The sequence below is a fragment of the Leptodactylus fuscus genome, chromosome 10 (genome assembly GCF_031893055.1).
Source record: "Leptodactylus fuscus isolate aLepFus1 chromosome 10, aLepFus1.hap2, whole genome shotgun sequence".
NCBI classification, from domain to species: domain Eukaryota; kingdom Metazoa; phylum Chordata; class Amphibia; order Anura; family Leptodactylidae; genus Leptodactylus; species Leptodactylus fuscus.
Genome location: NC_134274.1, coordinates 5,291,649 through 5,313,165, shown reverse-complemented (window position 1 = coordinate 5,313,165; position 21,517 = coordinate 5,291,649). Strand labels below are relative to the sequence as shown.

Here is a 21,517-nt window from a genome sequence, read left to right as displayed (position 1 = left end):
AGATAGATAGATAGATAGATAGATAGATAGGAGATAGACAGATAGGCGATAGATAGATAGATAGATAGAGAGATAGATAGGAGATAGATAGATAGATAGATAGATAGATAGATAGATAGATAGGAGATAGATAGATAGATAGATAGATAGATAGATAGATAGATAGGAGATAGACAGATAGGCGATAGATAGATAGATAGATAGATAGATAGATAGATAGGAGATAGATAGATAGATAGATAGATAGATAGATAGAAGATAGATAGATAGATAGATAGATAGATAGATAGATAGGAGATAGATAGAAGATAGATAGATAGATAGATAGATAGATAGATAGATAGATAGATAGATAGTAGAGATGAGCGAACACTAAAATGTTCGAGGTTCGAAATTCGATTCGAACAGCCGCTCACTGTTCGAGTGTTCGAATGGGTTTCGAACCCCATTATAGTCTATGGGGAACATAAACTCGTTAAGGGGGAAACCCAAATTCGTGTCTGGAGGGTCACCAAGTCCACTATGACACCCCAGGAAATGATACCAACACCCTGGAATGACACTGGGACAGCAGGGGAAGCATGTCTGGGGGCATAAAAGTCACTTTATTTCATGGAAATCCCTGTCAGTTTGCGATTTTCGCAAGCTAACTTTTCCCCATAGAAATGCATTGGCCAGTGCTGATTGGCCAGAATACGGAACTCGACCAATCAGCGCTGGCTCTGCTGGAGGAGGCGGAGTCTAAGATCGCTCCACACCAGTCTCCATTCAGGTCCGACCTTAGACTCCGCCTCCTCCGGCAGAGCCAGCGCTGATTGGCCGAAGGCTGGCCAATGCATTCCTATGCGAATGCAGAGACTTAGCAGTGCTGAGTCAGTTTTGCTCAACTACACATCTGATGCACACTCGGCACTGCTACATCAGATGTAGCAATCTGATGTAGCAGAGCCGAGGGTGCACTAGAACCCCTGTGCAAACTCAGTTCACGCTAATAGAATGCATTGGCCAGCGCTGATTGGCCGAATTCCGTACTCTGGCCAATCAGTGCTGGCCAATGCATTCTATTAGCTTGATGAAGCAGAGTGTGCACAAGGGTTCAAGCGCACCCTCGGCTCTGATGTAGCAGAGCCGAGGCTGCACAAGGGTTCAAGCGCACCCTCGGCTCTGATGTAGGAGAGCCGAGGGTGCACTTGAACCCTTGTGCACCCTCAGCTCTGCTACATCAGAGCCGAGGGTGCGCTTGAACCCTTGTGCACACTCTGCTTCATCAAGCTAATAGAATGCATTGGCCAGCGCTGATTGGCCAATGTATTCTATTAGCCTGATGAAGTAGAGCTGAATGTGTGTGCTAAGCACACACATTCAGCTCTACTTCATCGGGCTAATAGAATGCATTGGCCAGCGCTGATTGGCCAGAGTACGGAACTCGACCAATCAGCGCTGGCTCTGCTGGAGGAGGCGGAGTCTAAGATCGCTCCACACCAGTCTCCATTCAGGTCCGACCTTAGACTCCGCCTCCTCCAGCAGAGCCAGCGCTGATTGGCCGAATTCCGTACTCTGGCCAATCAGCACTGGCTAATGCATTGTATTGGCGTGATGAAGCAGTGCTGAATGTGTGTGCTTAGCACACACATTCAGCTCTACTTCATCGGGCTAATAGAATGCATTGGCCAATCAGCGCTGGCCAATGCATTCTATTAGCGTGAACTGAGTTTGCACAGGGGTTCTAGTGCACCCTCGGCTCTGCTACATCAGATTGCTACATCTGATGTAGCAGTGCCGAGTGTGCATCAGATGTGTAGTTGAGCAAAACTGACTCAGCACTGCTAAGTCTCTGCATTCGCATAGGAATGCATTGGCCAGCCTTCGGCCAATCAGCGCTGGCTCTGCCGGAGGAGGCGGAGTCTAAGGTCGGACCTGAATGGAGACTGGTGTGGAGCGATCTTAGACTCCGCCTCCTCCAGCAGAGCCAGCGCTGATTGGTCGAATTCCGTACTCTGGCCAATCAGCGCTGGCCAATGCATTCTATTAGCTTGATGAAGCAGAGTGTGTACAAGGGTTCAAGCGCACCCTCGGCTCTGATGTAGCAGAGCTGAGGGTGCACAAGGGTTCAAGTGCACCCTCGGCTCTCCTACATCAGAGCCGAGGGTGCGCTTGAACCCTTGTGCAGCCTCGGCTCTGCTACATCAGAGCCGAGGGTGCGCTTGAACCCTTGTGCACACTCTGCTTCATCAAGCTAATAGAATGCATTGGCCAGCACTGATTGGCCAGAGTACGGAATTCGGCCAATCAGCGCTGGCCAATGCATCCCTATGGGAAAAAGTTTATCTCACAAAAATCACAATTACACACCCGATAGAGCCCCAAAAAGTTATTTTTAATAACATTCCCCCCTAAATAAAGGTTATCCCTAGCTATCCCTGCCTGTACAGCTATCCCTGTCTCATAGTCTCAAAGTTCACATTCTCATATGACCTGGATTTGAAATCCACTATTCGTCTAAAATGGAGGTCACCTGTTTTCGGCAGCCAATGACTTTTTCCAATTTTTTTCAATGCCCCCGGTGTCGTAGTTCCTGTCCCACCTCCCCTGCGCTGTTATTGGTGCAAAAAAGGCGCCAGGGAAGGTGGGAGGGGAATCGAATTTTGGCGCACTTTACCACGTGGTGTTCGATTCGATTCGAACATGGCGAACACCCTGATATCCGATCGAACATGTGTTCGATAGAACACTGTTCGCTCATCTCTAATAGATAGGAGATAGATAGATAGATAGATAGATAGATAGATAGGAGATAGATAGATAGATAGATAGATAGATAGATAGATAGGAGATAGATAGATAGATAGATAGATAGATAGATAGATAGATAGATAGATAGAGAAGAGATAGATAGATAGATAGATAGATAGATAGATAGATAGATAGGAGATAGATAGATGGATAGATAGATAGATAGATAGATAGATAGATAGATAGATAGATAAATAGGAGATAGATAGATAGGAGATAGATAGATAGATAGATAGATAGATAGATAGATAGATAGATATCAGATGGTAACATTGGACATCATTTGGTACAAGTATCTGTATTAGATATGACATTACTCCCCCAGACTAAACTTTTTGTCTTTCCCACAGGCAGTGAAGGGGCAGCATTGGACTGGAAAGGGTTAAAAGATGCCGACCAAGGAACAATGGAAAACAGCTCAGTCCACGGAAGCAGCACTCACAGACCATCTAATGAGGTACCGCTCTGTCCATGACACCCCTCCATCCATGGCCCTGGCACTGAAGGAGTTAATGACATTGCCCTCCATACGCCTCATTGTACTAGAGCTTTACCATTTATTTTTGGCAATGATTCCTGGTGTAGCCTGCGCCTCCTCCTCACTGATGTATGAGGCTGAATCTATGTCAGAGCATCCGCCCTCATTTTGTTTCTAGGATTGTACACCTGGCCGGGATCCATTGTGTTTCACTTGTCAGCAAATTTTTCCTGCATTATTTTTCTATAGAGAGTTACAGAAGAGACTCGAATAATGAAGAAGACAACGAACGGCTGTAGATATGGGTCAGATAGATAGATAGATAGATAGATAGATAGATAGATAGATAGGAGATAGATAGATAGATAGATAGATAGATAGATAGATAGATAGATAGGAGATAGGAGATAGATTGATAGATAGGAGATAGATAGATAGGAGATAGATAGATAGATAGATAGATAGATAGATAGATAGATAGATAGGAGATAGATAGGAGATAGATAGATAGATAGATAGATAGATAGATAGATAGGAGATAGATAGATAGGAGATAGATAGATAGATAGATAGATAGATAGATAGATAGGAGATAGATAGATAGATAGATAGATAGATAGATAGATAGATAGATGATAGATAGATAGATAGATAGATAGATAGATAGGAGATAGATAGATAGGAGATAGATAGATAGATAGATAGATGATAGATAGATAGATAGATAGATAGATAGATAGATAGATAGATAGATAAATAGATAGATAGGAGAGAGAAAGCCGTTTTATAGCAGTTACTAGCCTCTGCCCGCGACTTCGTCTGTGTTTTGTTGGTCAACAAGCTCCAGCGTTTCGGCAGCTCTCAAGCTGGCCTGCCACTGAACTTGTTCCTTGCTCTGTGCCCATGATTGTTCCGGCATCTCAGCAATTGGCTGGGACACCAAATAATGAGTGTGTTGTTGGCACCGATGATCCCCGTCAGATCCGCTTGAGGAGAACTCTGTGACTTCTGGCTCCTTCATAGCTCTCGTTGTTTTAGAATTTTACAACAAATTAGATTTTGTTTTTCCCAACACGTTTAAAAGTAGCAAACTGCCAATATGGATTAAAGGTGTTCTCCCCTCCAGTGTGTCAGCACTGCCTGGAACAGATCAGATAATATGCAGATGCTTGTACACAATGGACTGAGGGTTAGCTGAGTGTTTACACAGAGCAGTGCCAAGAGCAGTGTAATATAGTATGTGAACATAAATTCATATCAGTCGTGAAGCCATGTCATTTACCAGGATAAAAAATAGCAAATAATAATAATACTACATTTTATTTATATAGCGCCAAAATATTCCGCAGCACTGTAGCAAATGTGTTAATCCAGCTTACAAACTATGTGCCAAGTTTCATTCAAATCCATTCAGCCGTTTTTGCGTGATTGAAGAACAAACATCCAAACACACAAACTTTCACATGTATAATATTAGTAGGATCTATCTATCTATCTATCTGACCCATATCTACAGCCGTTCGTTGTCTTCTTCATTATTCGAGTCTCTTCTGTAACTCTCTATAGAAAAATAATGCAGGAAAAAATTGCTGACAAGTGAAACACAATGGATCCCGGCCAGGTGTACAATCCTAGAAACAAAATGAGGGCGGATGCTCTGACATAGATTCAGCCTCATACATCAGTGTACAATACTACTATATTCTTGTACATAGGAGTAGTATTATAGTAGTTATATTCTTGTACACAGGAGTAGTATTATAGTAGTTATATTCTTGTACATAGGAGGTAGTATTATAGTAGTTATATTCTTGTACATAGGAGTAGTATTATAGTAGTTATATTCTTGTACACAGGAGTAGTATTATAGTAGTTATATTCTTGTACATAGGAGTAGTATTATAGTAGTTATATTCTTGTACATAGGAGTAGTATTATAGTAGTTATATTCTTGTACACAGGAGTAGTATTATAGTAGTTATATTCTTGTACACAGGAGTAGTATTATAGTAGTTATATTCTTGTACATAGGAGTAGTATTATAGTAGTTATATTCTTGTACATAGGAGTAGTATTATAGTAGTTATATTCTTGTACATAGGAGGCAGTATTATAGTAGTTATATTCTTGTACATAGGAGTAGTATTATAGTAGTTATATTCTTGTACATAGGAGTAGTATTATAGTAGTTATATTCTTGTACATAGGAGTAGTATTATAGTAGTTATATTCTTGTACATAGGAGTAGTATTATAGTAGTTATATTCTTGTACATAGGAGTAGTATTATAGTAGTTATATTCTTGTACATAGGAGTAGTATTATAGTAGTTATATTCTTGTACATAGGAGCAGTATTATAGTAGTTATATTCTTGTACATAGGAGTAGTATTGTAGTTATATTCTTGTACGTAGGAGTAGTATTATAGTAGTTATATTCTTGTACATAGGAGTAGTATTATAGTAGTTATATTCTTGTACATAGGAGTAGTATTATAGTAGTTATATTCTTGTACATAAGAGTAGTATTATAGTAGTTATATTCCTGTACATAGGAGTAGTATTATAGTAGTTATATTCTTGTACATAGGAGCAGTATTATAGTAGTTATATTCTTGTACATAGGAGTAGTATTATAGTAGTTATATTCTTGTACATAAGAGTAGTATTATAGTAGTTATATTCCTGTACATAGGAGTAGTATTATAGTAGTTATATTCTTGTACATAGGAGCAGTATTATAGTAGTTATATTCTTGTACATAGGAGTAGTATTATAGTAGTTATATTCTTGTACATAGGAGCAGTATTATAGTAGTTATATTCTTGTGCATAGGAGTAGTATTATAGTAGTTATATTCTTGTGCATAGGAGCAGTATTATAGTAGTTATATTCTTGTGCATAGGAGCAGTATTATAGTAGCTATATTCTTGTACATAGGAGTAGTATTATAGAAGTTATATTCTTGTACATAGGAGGTAGTATTATAGTAGTTATATTCTTGTACATAGGAGTAGTATTATAGTAGTTATATTCTTGTACATAGGAGTAGTATTATAGTAGTTATATTCTTGTACATAGGAGCAGTATTATAGTAGTTATATTCTTGTACATAGGAGCAGTATTATAGTAGTTATATTCTTGTACATAGGAGGTAGTATTATAGTAGTTATATTCTTGTACATAGGAGTAGTATTATAGTAGTTATATTCTTGTACATAGGAGCAGTATTATAGTAGTTATATTCTTGTACATAGGAGCAGTATTATAGTAGTTATATTCTTGTACATAGGAGGCAGTATTATAGTAGTTATATTCTTGTACATAGGAGGTAGTATTATAGTAGTTATATTCTTGTACATAGGAGCAGTATTATAGTAGTTATATTCTTGTACATAGGAGCAGTATTATAGTAGTTATATTCTTGTACATAGGAGCAGTATTATAGTAGTTATATTCTTGTACATAGGAGCAGTATTATAGTAGTTATATTCTTCTACATAGGAGGTAGTATTATAGTAGTTATATTCTTGTACATATGAGAAGTATTATAGTAGTTATATTCTTCTACATAGGAGTAGTATTATAGTAGTTATATTCTTGTACATAGGGGGTAGTATTATAGTAGTTATATTCTTGTACATAGGAGGTAGTATTATAGTAGTTATATTCTTGTACATAGGAGGTAGTATTATAGTAGTTATATTCTTGTACATAGGAGCAGTATTATAGTAGTTATATTCTTGTACATATGAGAAGTATTATAGTAGTTATATTCTTCTACATAGGAGTAGTATTATAGTAGTTATATTCTTGTACATAGGAGGTAGTATTATAGTAGTTATATTCTTGTACATAGGAGCAGTATTATAGTAGTTATATTCTTGTACATAGGAGTAGTATTATAGTAGTTATATTCTTGTACATAGGAGGTAGTATTATAATAGTTATATTCTTGTACATAGGAGTAGTATTATAGTAGATATATTCTTGTACATAGGAGTAGTATTATAGTAGTTATATTCTTGTACATAGGAGTAGTATTATAGTAGTTATATCCTTGTACATAGGAGGTAGTATTATAGTAGTTATATTCTTGTACATAGGAGTAGTATTATAGTAGTTATATTCTTCTACATAGGAGTAGTATTATAGTAGTTATATTCTTGTACATAGGAGGTAGTATTATAGTAGTTATATCCTTGTACATAGGAGGTAGTATTATAGTAGTTATATTCTTGTACACAGGAGTAGTATTATAGTAGTTATATTCTTGTACATAGGAGTAGTATTATAGTAGTTATATCCTTGTACATAGGAGGTAGTATTATAGTAGTTATATTCTTGTACATAGGAGGTAGTATTATAGTAGTTATATTCTTGTACATAGGAGTAGTATTATAGTAGTTATATTCTTCTACATAGGAGGCAGTATTATAGTAGTTATATTCTTGTACATACGAGGTAGTATTATAGTAGTTATATTCTTGTACATAGGAGTAGTATTATAGTAGTTATATTCTTGTACATAGGAGCAGTATTATAGTAGTTATATTCTTGTACATAGGAGCAGTATTATAGTAGTTATATTCTTGTACATAGGAGCAGTATTATAGTAGTTATATTCTTGTACATAGGAGCAGTATTATAGTAGTTATATTCTTGTACATAGGAGCAGTATTATAGTAGTTATATTCTTGTACATAGAGGCAGTATTATAGTAGTTATATTCTTGTACATAGGAGCAGTATTATAGTAGTTACATTCTTGTACATAGGAGCAGTATTATAGTAGTTATATTCTTGTACATAGGAGCAGTATTATAGTAGTTATATTCTTCTACATAGGAGTAGTATTATAGTAGTTATATTCTTGTACATAGGAGTTGTATTATAGTAGTTATATTCTTGTACATAGGAGCAGTATTATAGTAGTTATATTCTTGTACATAGGAGTAGTATTATAGTAGTTATATTCTTGTACATAGGAGTAGTATTATAGTAGTTATATTCTTGTATATAGGCGGTAGTATTATAGTAGTTATATTCTTGTACATAGGAGCAGTATTATAGTAGTTATATTCTTGTACATACGAGGTAGTATTATAGTAGTTATATTCTTGTACATAGGAGTAGTATTATAGTAGTTATATTCTTGTATATAGGCGGTAGTATTATAGTAGTTATATTCTTGTACATAGGAGCAGTATTATAGTAGTTATATTCTTGTACATACGAGGTAGTATTATAGTAGTTATATTCTTGTACATAGGAGTAGTATTATAGTAGTTATATTCTTGTACATAGGAGTAGTATTATAGTAGTTATATTCTTGTACATAGGAGGTAGTATTATAATAGTTATATTCTTGTACATAGGAGTAGTATTATAGTAGATATATTCTTGTACATAGGAGTAGTATTATAGTAGTTATATTCTTGTACATAGGAGTAGTATTATAGTAGTTATATTCTTGTACATAGGAGGTAGTATTATAGTAGTTATATTCTTGTACATAGGAGTAGTATTATAGTAGTTATATTCTTGTACATAGGAGTAGTATTATAGTATTTATATAATCTTGTACATAGGAGTAGTATTATAGCAGTTATATTCTTGTAGATAGGAGTAGTATTATATTGGTTACATTCCCATATATAAGGGGCGGTATTATAGTACATTGTAGGTATGTTCCTACATCTTGATCTATTCCAGGGCATAGAGCTGTAAGTGAAATTTTATGCTGTGTCTGAAAGATTTGTTTTGATTTTTGTTAACTTTTAAGGAAACCTATAAAGATGCTCCTACTTCTGGGCTCAGTGATAGTCTCCAGTCCCTCCATCTCAGGTTCTGTTCCCAGGCAGCTCTTTCATCTTTTGTTTTCCTTTCTGGTAGTAGTTTATGTTGACCTTGAATTTATGTGTTAAATTGATTACTTTGTCAGAATGTTCTCTGATTATAAAACGTTTCATTTGAGAGTTACAATGTTATTCTCAGGTTCTGCTAGCACAATATATTATACACCAGAAGATACCCAGGTTATACTGTAATTATATATGTACAGATATAATCATATACAGTATATACCCAGGTTATACCAGCCTGGTCCCTGATACTATAAAGGTTTTATAAGCTGTACTGGTTCCCCTTTAAGAGCTTCCATCATATATTATGTGGACAATGATCTTCGCATCCCTCAGATGTAACATTTCACTATACTGGGATTGAAGTCTGGTTGGCGACACGATGGGGCTCGGTAATTAGCCGGATATCTATGTCCTTTACATCATTTAACACTCATCTTCTGGAAAGGGACAAGGGAACGTGGAGCCGGTCATGCAGAACAGCAGATAACAGACATTAAAGGGAGCCAGCTTGGAGGGGAGAGGATGGCGGCACATTTTCCATGTGTCACTCTTTGGCTGTGTCATTGTGATCGGAGCAGTGTTGTAATTTTCTGGGTGTTGTCATATGTGGGGGTGCACTATGTGAAAACCAATCTATACAATTCAAGAGTATTCAATTTATATGTTAGTTTTGGCCTGTGGGTGTGTGACCCCTATATAAATACAGTATATATTATATATCTGTGTACTATGTGTGTGAGTCTATAGTGTAGTATTTAAGGCTTTGCTTTGTGTCTCTGGCTGAGATCACATACATAATAAAGTCCCCCCTCCCCATATTAGGAGTGGGGGCTGTACAGGTATATTGCCCTCCCTGTTTATACCTTAATATTGCCACTCATGTCAGATAATACTTTCATACTGTACCAAAACAGGACAACCATTCAGAGCCAACGATGTCTAACTACTAGCCAGTGCCAGCATAGCATTGCTGTATGTGTACCATATAATGCTAGCATTCAGTGCCCAACTCTTTACAGATTCAGCTAGTACTGCCTCTCTGTCTCTCTTTGTAAATAATATAGGAACAGATAGTACTGCCTTCCTCTCTTCCCTTGTAAATAGTATAGGTACTGATAATACTGTCTCACGCTCTCTCCTTGTAAATAATATGGTTACAGATAGCACTGGCTACTTGTCTATCCCTGTAATAAAGATACAGATGGTACAGATAGTGTTGTCTCTCTTTATCTCCATGTAAATTATATCAGTACAGATAGTACTGTCTCCCCCATTTCTACTTGTAAATAATATATGAATAGATAGTACTGTCTCCCTCTCTCTCCTAGTAAATAATATAGGTACAGATCATACTGTCCTCCTCTGTCTCCTTGTAAATAATATAGGTACAGATAGTGCTGTCTCCCTCTTTCTTCTTGTAAATAATATAGGAACAGATAGTGCTGGCTCCTTTTCTCGCCTTGTAAATAATATAGGTACAGATAGTACTGTCTCCCTCTCTCTCCTAGTAAATAATATAGGTACAGATCATACTGTCCTCCTCTGTCTCCTTGTAAATAATATAGGTACAGATAGGTCTGTCTCCCTCTTTCTTCTTGTAAATAATATAGGTACAGATAGTGCTGGCTCCTTTTCTCGCCTTGTAAATAATATAGGTACAGATAGTGCTGTCTCCCTCTTTATCTTTGTAAATAATATAGGTACAGATAGTACTGTCTCCCTCTCTCTCCTAGTAAATAATATAGGTACAGATAGTACTGTCTCCCTCTCTCTCCTAGTAAATAATATAGGTACAGATAGTACTGTCTTCCTCTCTCTCCTAGTAAATAATATAGGTACAGATAGTACTGTCTTCCTCTCTTTCCTAGTAAATAATATAGGTACAGATAGTGCTGTCTCCCTCTCTCTCCTAGTAAATAATATAGGTACAGATAGTACTGTCTTCCTCTCTCTCCTTGTAAATAGTATAGGTACAGATAGTACTGTCTTCCTCTCTCTCTTAGTAAATAATATAGGTACAGATAGTACTGTCTTTCTCTCTCTCCTTGTAAATAATATAGGTACAGATATTGCTGTCTCCCTCTCTCTGCTAGTATATATTCTAGGTACAGATAGTACTGTCTTCCTCTCTCTCCTTGTAAATAATATAGGTACCTATAGTCATGTCTCTTTCTCTCCCCTTGTAAATAATATAGGTACAGATAGTCCTGTCTCATTCTCTCTCCTTGTAAATAATGTAGCTACAGATAGTGCTGTCTTCTTCTCTCTCCTTGTAAACTATATAGGTACAGATAGTGCTGTCTCCTTTGCTCTCCTTGTAAATAATAAAGGTACAGATAGTACTGTCTCAACCATTTCTCCTTGTAAATAATAAAGGTACAGATAGTACTGTGTCCCCATTTCTCCTTCTAAATAATATATGAATAGATAGTACTGTCTTCCTCTTTTTCCTTGTAAATAATATAGGTACAGATAGTACTGTCTCCTCCTTTTCTCCTTGTAAATAATATAGGTACAGATAGTACTGTCTCCCAGATTTCTCCTTGTAAATTATATAGGTACAGCTAGTGCTGTCTCCCTCTTTCTGCTTGTAAGTAATATAGGTACAGATAGTGCTGTCTCCCTCTCTCTCCTAGTAAATAATATAGGTACAGATAGTGCTGTCTCCCTCTTTCTCCTTGTAAGTAATATAGCTACAGATAGTACTGTCTTCCTCTCTCTCCTTGTAAATAATATAGGTACAGATAGTACTGTCTTCCTCTCTCTCCTTGTAAATAATATAGGTACAGATAGTACTGTCTCCTTTTCTCTCCTTGTAAATAATAAAGGTACAGATAGTGCTGTCTCCCCCATTTCTCCTTCTAAATAATATATGAATAGATAGTACTGTCTCCCTCTTTTTCCTTGTAATTAATATAGGCACAGATAGTGCTGTCTCCTTCTCTCTCCTCGTAAATAATATAAGTACAGATAGTACAGATATTCGCTAATACTACAGAATGGGCATGTCACTTCCCCACCTAGGATTGGGCCACTCCTTGCCGTTGCTCCTGCCAAAAGTAAAGGGGAACTTGTCACGCTTTAGGCGATTTCTGCATTGGTTATAAAGGATAGACAGCAATGTTATAAATGTACACGGTTCTGCTCCAAAGCCCTGTACATGTTGCCTGAGTCGCCTGCCTGTGACCTGGAGGTGACATCCTTGAGATCAGATGGTGCTGAGAATTGTCGCGTCTCCCCCTCCCCTCCTAATGACTACAACAATACTACCGCCACATTGTACTGTACACAGTACCGCCACATACTCTATGCACCGCACATGGAAACATTCTAGTCAGTTCTACAGAATTTGATCCTATTATAGAGTTTGATCTGCTTTATAAAGGAGCTGAGAGATAAAGCCAGACATGTCCACATTATCTTATTATCAACGGGTGGAGGCGAATTTCACTATTATTTGTGTTGACGTCTTCTCTGGTTCTTGCCAGAATCGAAGATGCTGAGAATGATGAGAACTTTGCTATTGATCTTGTGTTTTTATTGCTCCTGGCAATGTGATAGTGACTTTGTTCTTCTTGTTTTGTTGCTGTGATTTTCTTCATTTGTTGTCAGATTTTATGTGTTTGGAGTCTCCAGATATCCATAAATGCTGGTCGGGATTATTATCTGGGCCCGAAGTGTCACTTAAAGGGATATTTCCTTCTAATACCTAGCATAAGCCCCCTCAAGTCCAAGGTGTGACTGCTACCTCTATGTCCTATAGCCCTACCCCAACTATAGCCAGATCATAGCCCGGGCACCGGAGCCTCCCCCGCCGGCACCTCTCACCATACATGCCTGCTCTGAATATTGTTCCTGGTATCTTCTTACAAACTTACCACCTGTTATTTTGGATACTGTGTAGCACTTTAATGTAAGCACCATATGGCAGTATTATATTGGCTCTGGTGCTGATATACTGCACGGGGCTTTGGATATGGGAAGTCGTATGATATTGTTGGCTATTTACCATCCAAAACCAGTAGAAGCCTCAACAATAAACATTGTATTGGTGTGGACCACAAATGCTAATATGCCGGGTTCCTCCAGATAGAGACACTCTTGGTAGTTGTGTATGTAATGGACAGACATGCTGGGTCCTCCAGAGCCCAAGATGCTCCTTGTAGTTGTCTATATAATTCATGGACATGCCAGGTCCTCCAGAGCCAGATTTGGTCTTTGCGGTTGTGTATGTAACATATGGACAAACGGGTCCTCTGGAGCCAGGAACTATCTTTGTGGTTATAATGAATGGACGTGCCGGGTCCTCCAGAGCCTGAGACGCTCCTTGTAGTTGTCTATGTAATGCATGGACATGTCGGGTCCTCCAGAGCCAGATTTGGTCTTTGTGGTTGTGTATGTAACATATGGACGTGCCAGGTCCTCCAGAGCCCGAGACGCTCTATGTGGTTATAATGCATGGACGTGCCGGGTCCTCCAGAGCCAGATTTGGTCTTTGTGGTTGTGTATGTAACATATGGACGTGCCAGGTCCTCCAGAGCCCGAGACGCTCTATGTGGTTATAATGCATGGACGTGCCGGGTCCTCCAGAGCCTGAGATGGTCTTTGTGGTTGTCTATATAATACATGTTGTTCATTTTTTCGGCATATTAACTAGTTAGGGAGCCCGGGCCCCCTCAGGTGTTGGGCCCTGTGGCAGCTGCTACCACTGCTACTGTGGTAGTTATGCCACTGATTACGTCGGGTCCTCCAGAGCCCAAGACGCTCTTTGTGGTTGTTTATATAATGCATGGACATGTCGGGTCCTCCAGAGCCTGAGATGCTCCTTGTAGTTGTCTATGTAATGCATGGACATGCTGGGTCCTCCAGAGCCTGAGACGCTCCTTGTAGTTGTCTATGTAATGCATGGACATGCTGGGTCCTCCAGAGCCTGAGATGGTCTTTGTGGTTGTCTATAAAATACATGGACATGTCGGGTCCTCCAGAGGTCGAGATGCTCTTTGTAGCCACTCTCTAGAGCAATAAGTGATATAACCGGAGGACGAGCCAGCGTCTTCTATTTTCCAGGGTTTTTCTATTACGTCTTGTAATTTCATGATCTGACAACATTGCAGGCGATCCTGTCAGGTTACAGCTTGTTACATTGTATCTCTGCTCTCTGCCCCGGCTATTATATTAGGCTTCTACCCGCTGCATTAGTTTTTGTCTCATTAACCCCACGACAGCGGGTTATGTTTTCCGCGAGAAGCGGCGTGGCGTTCTCAGATTGCTGTGTATCGTGTGCACAAAGGGGAAATGAAGGGATAATTTCCAGCGCTGTATAAATTGTTGTCACATTTCTCTCCCTGCAGGAGCGGAGACCCCCTGAGGCGGCAGCATTCAGCCCCCCTCTTTGTTTTCCCGGTACATGGGCCTGGCTGTACTAGAACAGCCGGAGTAGTCTCTGCCTCAGCCCATAACTCAGAGCTGTCATGGTGACTACAGAGCAGACTGCAGTGTGTTAGTCAGGAGCCGGGCGAGGAGGATGAGCGCTGGCAATCTGGAGGAAGAGCTGAGGGCACGGCCGCCTTTCCTTATGGCATTGATGATTCCATCTTCTTTATTCCAGGGTCGGCCATGATGGCCACCACGATAAAACCGGGGTCCGAAAACCCAGAACATCGCAATTCTGTATTTACATAAGGAGATATTTAGATACAAATGTATCAATATAATTGTAGCAAAATATAACCATTGTCTTATCTGCTAAGAAACTTACACCACAGCTAGGGCGGCCGCCCGCCTCGCCCCGTATGACACCCAGCTGGTAGAAAATCAGTACTTGTACTTTATTACAAGATTGGAAAAAACGTAACCTATCCAGATAGAGATGTTTCTGCAGAATTCGGCGTGCAGTGGCGTAACTAGAAATGGTGGGGCCCTGTGGCCAACCTTTGACATGGGGTTTCCCTCCAACCCCGACCGTCCAACCGACCCTTTTCCCCCGTGTTCCTGCAGGCACTATTATCCCCCATAGTGGTCCCTGCACACAGTATTATGTCCCATAGTGGCCCCTGTGCACAGTATTATGTCCCATAGTGGCCCCTGTGCACAGTATTATGTCCCATAGTGGCCCCTGTGCACAGTATTATGTCCCATAGTGGCCCCTGTGCACAGTATTATACCCTATAGTGGCTCCTGTATACAGTATTAAACTCTATGGTGGCCCCTGCACACAGTATTATACCCTATGGTGGCCCCTGCACACAGTATTATGTCCCATAGTGGCCCCTGCACACAGTATTATGTCCCATAGTGGCCCCTGCACACAGTATTATCCCCAATAGTGGCCACTGCACACAGTATTATCCCCCATAGTGGCTCCTGCACACAGTATTATGCCCTATAGTGGCCCCCTACATACAGTATTATCCCCCATAGTGGCCCCTGTACACAGTATTATATTCCATAGTGGCCTCTGCACACAGTATTATCCCCAATAGTGGCCACTGCACACAGTATTATGTCCCATAGTGGCCCCTGCACACAGTATTATCCCCCATAGTGGTCCCTGCACACAGTATTATGTCCCATAGTGGCCCCTGTACACAGTATTATGTCCCATAGTGACCCCTGCACACAGTATTATCCCCCATAGTGGCCCCTGCACACAGTATTATGCCCTATAGTGGCCCCTGTATACAGTATTATGCCCTATAGTGGCCCCTGCACACAGTATTATCCCCCATAGTGGCCCCTGCACACAGTATTATGCCCCATAGTGGCCCCTGTACACAGTATTATGCCCTATAGTGGCCCCTGCACACAGTATTATCCCCCATAGTGGCCCCTGCACACAGTATTATGTCCCATAGTGGCCCCTGTATACAGTATTATGCCCTATAGTGGCCCCTGCACACAGTATTATCCCCCATAGTGGCCCCTGCACACAGTATTATGTCCCATAGTGGCCCCTGCACACAGTATTATGCCCCATAGTGGCCCCTGCACACAGTATTATCCCCCATAGTGGCCCCTGCACACAGTATTATGCCCCATAGTGGCCCCTGTATACAGTATTATGCCCTATAGTGGCCCCTGTATACAGTATTATGCCCTATAGTGGGGCATACATGAACAGGACGGCCCGGACAGATCACCAGTAGAGAGAATGGTTTGGTCCACCCAGAACCGCGAGCATCTTCCACAGTTTACTTGTCCACCCTCCAGACACCAGGGGCACCTTTATTACACCCCCTGTCTTTGCTCGCACCAGTTCTTGGTACGTAGAAGAAAGAAATTAAGTATCACCTTCATTTTCAGTGGTGTCATCAATGACAAATCTAGATTGTACAGACTGGAGCTCTATTGCCTATAGTGATGGATCCAGGATCCGTTTGGGATTCCACAACAGTCGGTCTGACTATAGAGGAGATTTATGGATCAAGCAGTGCTCTTCCCAGAAAATATATGCAAAAATATAAAGCTCGGCCTCTAGCGCCCCCTGTTGGATGATGGCATGAGTTATGTCTTAGAGATCTCACCAAATTATTTGGGTTCTGTATACTGATAGGACACGGAGCACCTCCTCACCTCGCCAGGACATCTAACAACACAACTACTGTCAGATCCATTTACCGGGATCTCATTTATCTAATTGCATCTAAATCCTTTGGTTGAACATTTTATTGGCAGGACGGGGGCGTCATAAATTCTGGGAATGATCCGAGGCTATAGGTGATGTACAGCATGTAATTACCATTGCCGGTCAATATATGACACATAGGCGTAGTAGTCCCTGCAGTAAATAACGGGGGGTGGTTATTATTTGTCCTGATGGATAGAACTGAGTCCTTAATATTAAGTGCAGGGCACCAGCAACCTGTCCACACCAATAGGATTGCCAGCTCAGGTGGGCCCCCTATGGGTGGTGAGATTCTGAACTGGGCTCCACTTTATACACCAAAACCGGACAAGGTGAGGGGAGACCTGAGGATCCTGTCCATGGCTGGATTACAAAATAACTAGACCTTCTGCTGCTTCCACCACCAATTAGTGTATTTGATCATTATTTAGTCACTGTATGGTACTACTATGTGGCCTCTCTGTTGTTATTTGGCACTTCTGTACTGCACTGCTGATACCGGGCAGAATTCGCTACATAGTTGTTACTTTAAGGTTGCTATTAATACCAGCCAAACTTTGGCGGGGTCTGAGATGCAAAGCCAATGAGGGCAGCACTTCTGGATCCAATCCAGGGCTGAGGCGGGGTATTGTATCCTGACACTGTCCTTGCTCCGGTGCCTGTGAGTACATTATGTTTCAGGCTATGTATTCTCTGAACTTTCTCCCAGTACCTTTCCCTGGTTACTGATTTTGGCTTTTTCTCCTCTCCCAGTTATTCTCTCTTGCTGATTTGGTTTTATCTGTGACCTCCTGGATTAAACCACAACCTGGACTTCTGATGTTTCCCTGCTTTCATTTTGGCTGTTTTTGTACTTTCCATGGTTTTGACCCCTTGCTTCTATATCACTCTCCCATAATCGGTTTCTTGTCTAGAACTTAGCCTGCAAGTGCAGCTGTTTCCTGACACCTTATTCCGGGGTTGCAAACAGTCAGGTCCATTCTGCCTTGCAGCGGGCTCTAGTGAACACCGCAGGGTAGCCTTAGACTCTGAGAACCAGAGGATGATGCCTATATACTCTATATACTTGGTGGTTACTATACACTGATAGCAGAGGCTAAGCTCCTCTGGTCGCCCCTCCCCCAGCTCTATAGCGGCAGGCTAGATACCGTTAGTACATAATTTATGCACAGCCCTATCTATATTGTGATACCTTATAAATAATCCTATACCTTCCTATACATTTTACTGCCTCTCGGGCCGTGGCATTGATGTATTATAGAGCGAGAGCCCATAGGATTCAATTATCAGGCCTTAAAGGAACCAACCCTACAATCTCCCATTCGTTCCATGTGCAGGTGAGCGCAGTCTATTGTTCTCTGGTATCAGCCGTTCCAGGAAGACTCTGGCTGTCCTCCCCTATAATCACTATGCTATCTCTCCACTTCTAGGAATCTCCTAATAGGGTGTTCTATAAAGGGGTTTGTATGGCAGACCGCCCCTTTAAGCGTCAGGTCTCTGCCTTCTTTGCTGTGGTTGCAGCAGGATACAGTAAATTCCAGATCTGCTTGTAAATGTGTTTTTTTTACTATTTTTTTACTGCAGTAACCCTCCAATTATAGTCAGGTATCTGCAGCAGGAGCCATTCCAGGGCATTGTGAGGACGCGCAACGTACGGGATTATATCTATAAAAAACGCTTCCACCGTGACGGCGGCCTCACCTCTCAGCCAAGTCTTCCTCAAGTCCTTCAGTTGTCCTCTATGTCACTTCTTATAAATCCTATTATTAGTACAGAAGATGACACACAGCTTTTCCCGATGCCTGAATGGCAAATATGATAGGAGTCAGTGGTGTCATTGTATAACTAGGGAGATCTGTCAGGATTCTTGTAAAGCTGAGTGGCAATTGCAATGTAAAGCAACCTATACTTCATTAAAGGGTTGTAAATGCAGCAGGAACAGGACATTGGTGGTGGTGGGGGGGGGAGCAGGACTTACAGGCTTTCTATATGAGTGGTGGGGGGAGCAGGACTTACAGGCTTTCTATATGAGTGGTGGGGGGAGCAGGACTTACAGGCTTTCTATATGAGTGGGGGGGGGAGCAGGACTCACAGGCTCTATATGAGTGGTGGGCGGAGCAGGACTCACAGGCTTTCTATATGAGTGGGGGGGGGGAGCAGGACTCACAGGCTCTATATGAGTGGGGGGGGGAGCAGGACTCACAGGCTTTCTATATGAGTGGTGGGGGGAGCAGGACTTACAGGCTTTCTATATGAGTGGTGGGGGGAGCAGGACTTACAGGCTTTCTATATGAGTGGGGGGGGGGAGCAGGACTCACAGGCTCTATATGAGTGGTGGGCGGAGCAGGACTCACAGGCTCTATATGAGTGGTGGGCGGAGCAGGACTCACAGGCTTTCTATATGAGTAGGGGGGAGCAGGACTCACAGGCTTTCTATATGAGTGGTGGGGGGAGCAGGACTCACAGGCTCTATATGAGTGGTGGGCGGAGCAGGACTCACAGGCTTTCTATATGAGTAGGGGGGAGCAGGACTCACAGGCTTTCTATATGAGTGGTGGGGGGAGCAGGACTCACAGGCTTTCTATATGAGTGGTGGGGGGGCAGGACTCACAGGCTTTCTATATGAGTGGTGGGGGGAGCAGGACTCACAGGCTTTCTATATGAGTGGTGGGGGGAGCAGGACTCACAGGCTTTCTATATGAGTGGTGGGGGGAGCAGGACTCACAGGCTTTCTATATGAGTGGTGGGGGGAGCAGGACTCACAGACTTTCTATATGAGTGGTGGGGGGAGCAGGACTCACAGGCTTTCTATATGAGTGGTGGGGGGAGCAGTACTCACAGGCTTTCTATATGAGTGGTGGGAGCAGGACTCACAGGCTTTCTATATGAGTGGTGGGGGGGCAGGACTCACAGGCTTTCTATATGAGTGGTGGGGGGGCAGGACTCACAGGCTTTCTATATGAGTGGGGGGGGGAGCAGGACTCACAGGCTTTCTATATGAGTAGGAGGGAGCAGGACTCACAGGCTTTCTATATGAGTGGTGGGGGGAGCAGGACTCACAGGCTTTCTATATGAGTGGTGGGGGGGCAGGACTCACAGGCTTTCTATATGAGTGGGGGGGGGAGCAGGACTCACAGGCTTTCTATATGAGTAGGAGGGAGCAGGACTCACAGGCTTTCTATATGAGTGGTGGGGGGAGCAGGACTCACAGGCTTTCTATATGAGTGGGGGGGGGAGCAGGACTCACAGGCTTTCTATATGAGTAGGAGGGAGCAGGACTCACAGGCTTTCTATATGAGTGGTGGGGGGAGCAGGACTCACAGGCTTTCTATATGAGTGGTGGGGGGAGCAGGACTCACAGGCTTTCTATATGAGTGGTGGGGGGAGCAGGACTCACAGGCTTTCTATATGAGTGGTGGGGGGAGCAGGACTCACAGGCTTTCTATATGAGTGGTGGGGGGAGCAGGACTCACAGGCTTTCTATATGAGTGGTGGGGGGAGCAGGACTCACAGGCTTTCTATATGAGTAGGGGGGAGCAGGACTCACAGGCTTTCTATATGAGTGGTGGGGGGAGCAGGACTCACAGGCTTTCTATATGAGTGGTGGGGGGAGCAGGACTCACAGGCTCTATATGAGTGGTGGGGGGAGCAGGACTCACAGGCTTTCTATATGAGTGGTGGGGGAAGCAGGACTCACAGGCTTTCTATATGAGTGGTGGGGGGAGCAGGACTCACAGGCTTTCTATATGAGTGGGGGGGAGCAGGACTCACAGGCTTTCTCTATGAGTGGTGGGGGGAGCAGGACTCACAGGCTTTCTATATGAGTGGTGGGGGGAGCAGGACTCACAGGCTTTCTATATGAGTGGTGGGGGGAGCAGGACTCACAGGCTTTCTATATGAGTGGTGGGGGGAGCAGGACTCACAGGCTTTCTATATGAGTGGTGGGGGGAGCAGTACTCACAGGCTCTATATATGAGTGGTGGGGGGAGCAGTACTCACAGGCTTTCTATATGAGTGGTGGGGGGAGCAGGACTCACAGGCTTTATATGAGTTGGGGGGAGCAGGACTCACAGGCTCTATATGAGTGGTGGGGGGAGCAGGACTCACAGGCTTTCTATATGAGTGGTGGGGGGGGGGAGCAGGACTCACAGGCTTTATATGGGTTGGGGGGAGCAGGACTCACAGGCTCTATATGAGTGGTGGGGGGAGCAGGACTCACAGGCTTTCTATATGAGTGGTGGGGGGAGCAGGATTCACAGGCTTTCTATATGAGTGGGGGGAGCAGGACTCACAGGCTCTATATGAGTGGTGGGGGGAGCAGGACTCACAGGCTTTCTATATGAGTGGTGGGGGGAGCAGGACTCACAGGCTCTATATGAGTGGTGGGGGGAGCAGGACTCACAGGCTTTCTATATGAGTGGTGGGGGGAGCAGGACTCACAGGCTCTATATGAGTGGGGGGGAGCAGGACTCACAGGCTCTATATGAGTGGTGGGGGGAGCAGGACTCACAGGCTTTCTATCTGAGTAGGTAGAAGTTTGGGGTCTCTCAAACTTTCTCTCATATTCAGGGCAATAAGGATACAGATTATTATTATTATTATTATTATTATTATTATTATTATTATTATACATTATTATATTAATTCCATGGTGCTTTACATTTGAGGGGTTACATACAGTACACAGAATATACAGGTAGATATAATACTACAATGACTGACTGGCACAGTAGGGTAGAGGGCCCTGCCCGCGAGGG

General features: G+C 42.2%; 1 protein-coding gene across 3 annotated transcripts in view; it reads left to right on the top strand.

The window, feature by feature from the left end:
* FAM131B (family with sequence similarity 131 member B) overlaps nt 1–21,517 on the top strand; it is a 59,114-nt gene that overhangs the window by 22,212 nt on the left and 15,385 nt on the right. For 2 of the 3 annotated variants that reach the window (XM_075288002.1, XM_075288003.1), the window contains exon 2: nt 3,144–3,250. In XM_075288002.1, the coding sequence (XP_075144103.1) occupies nt 3,144–3,250 (107 nt within the window). Of the gene's footprint in view, nt 1–3,140; nt 3,251–21,517 lie in introns of those variants that run through there. The other variant, XM_075288004.1, reaches the window with a different exon arrangement.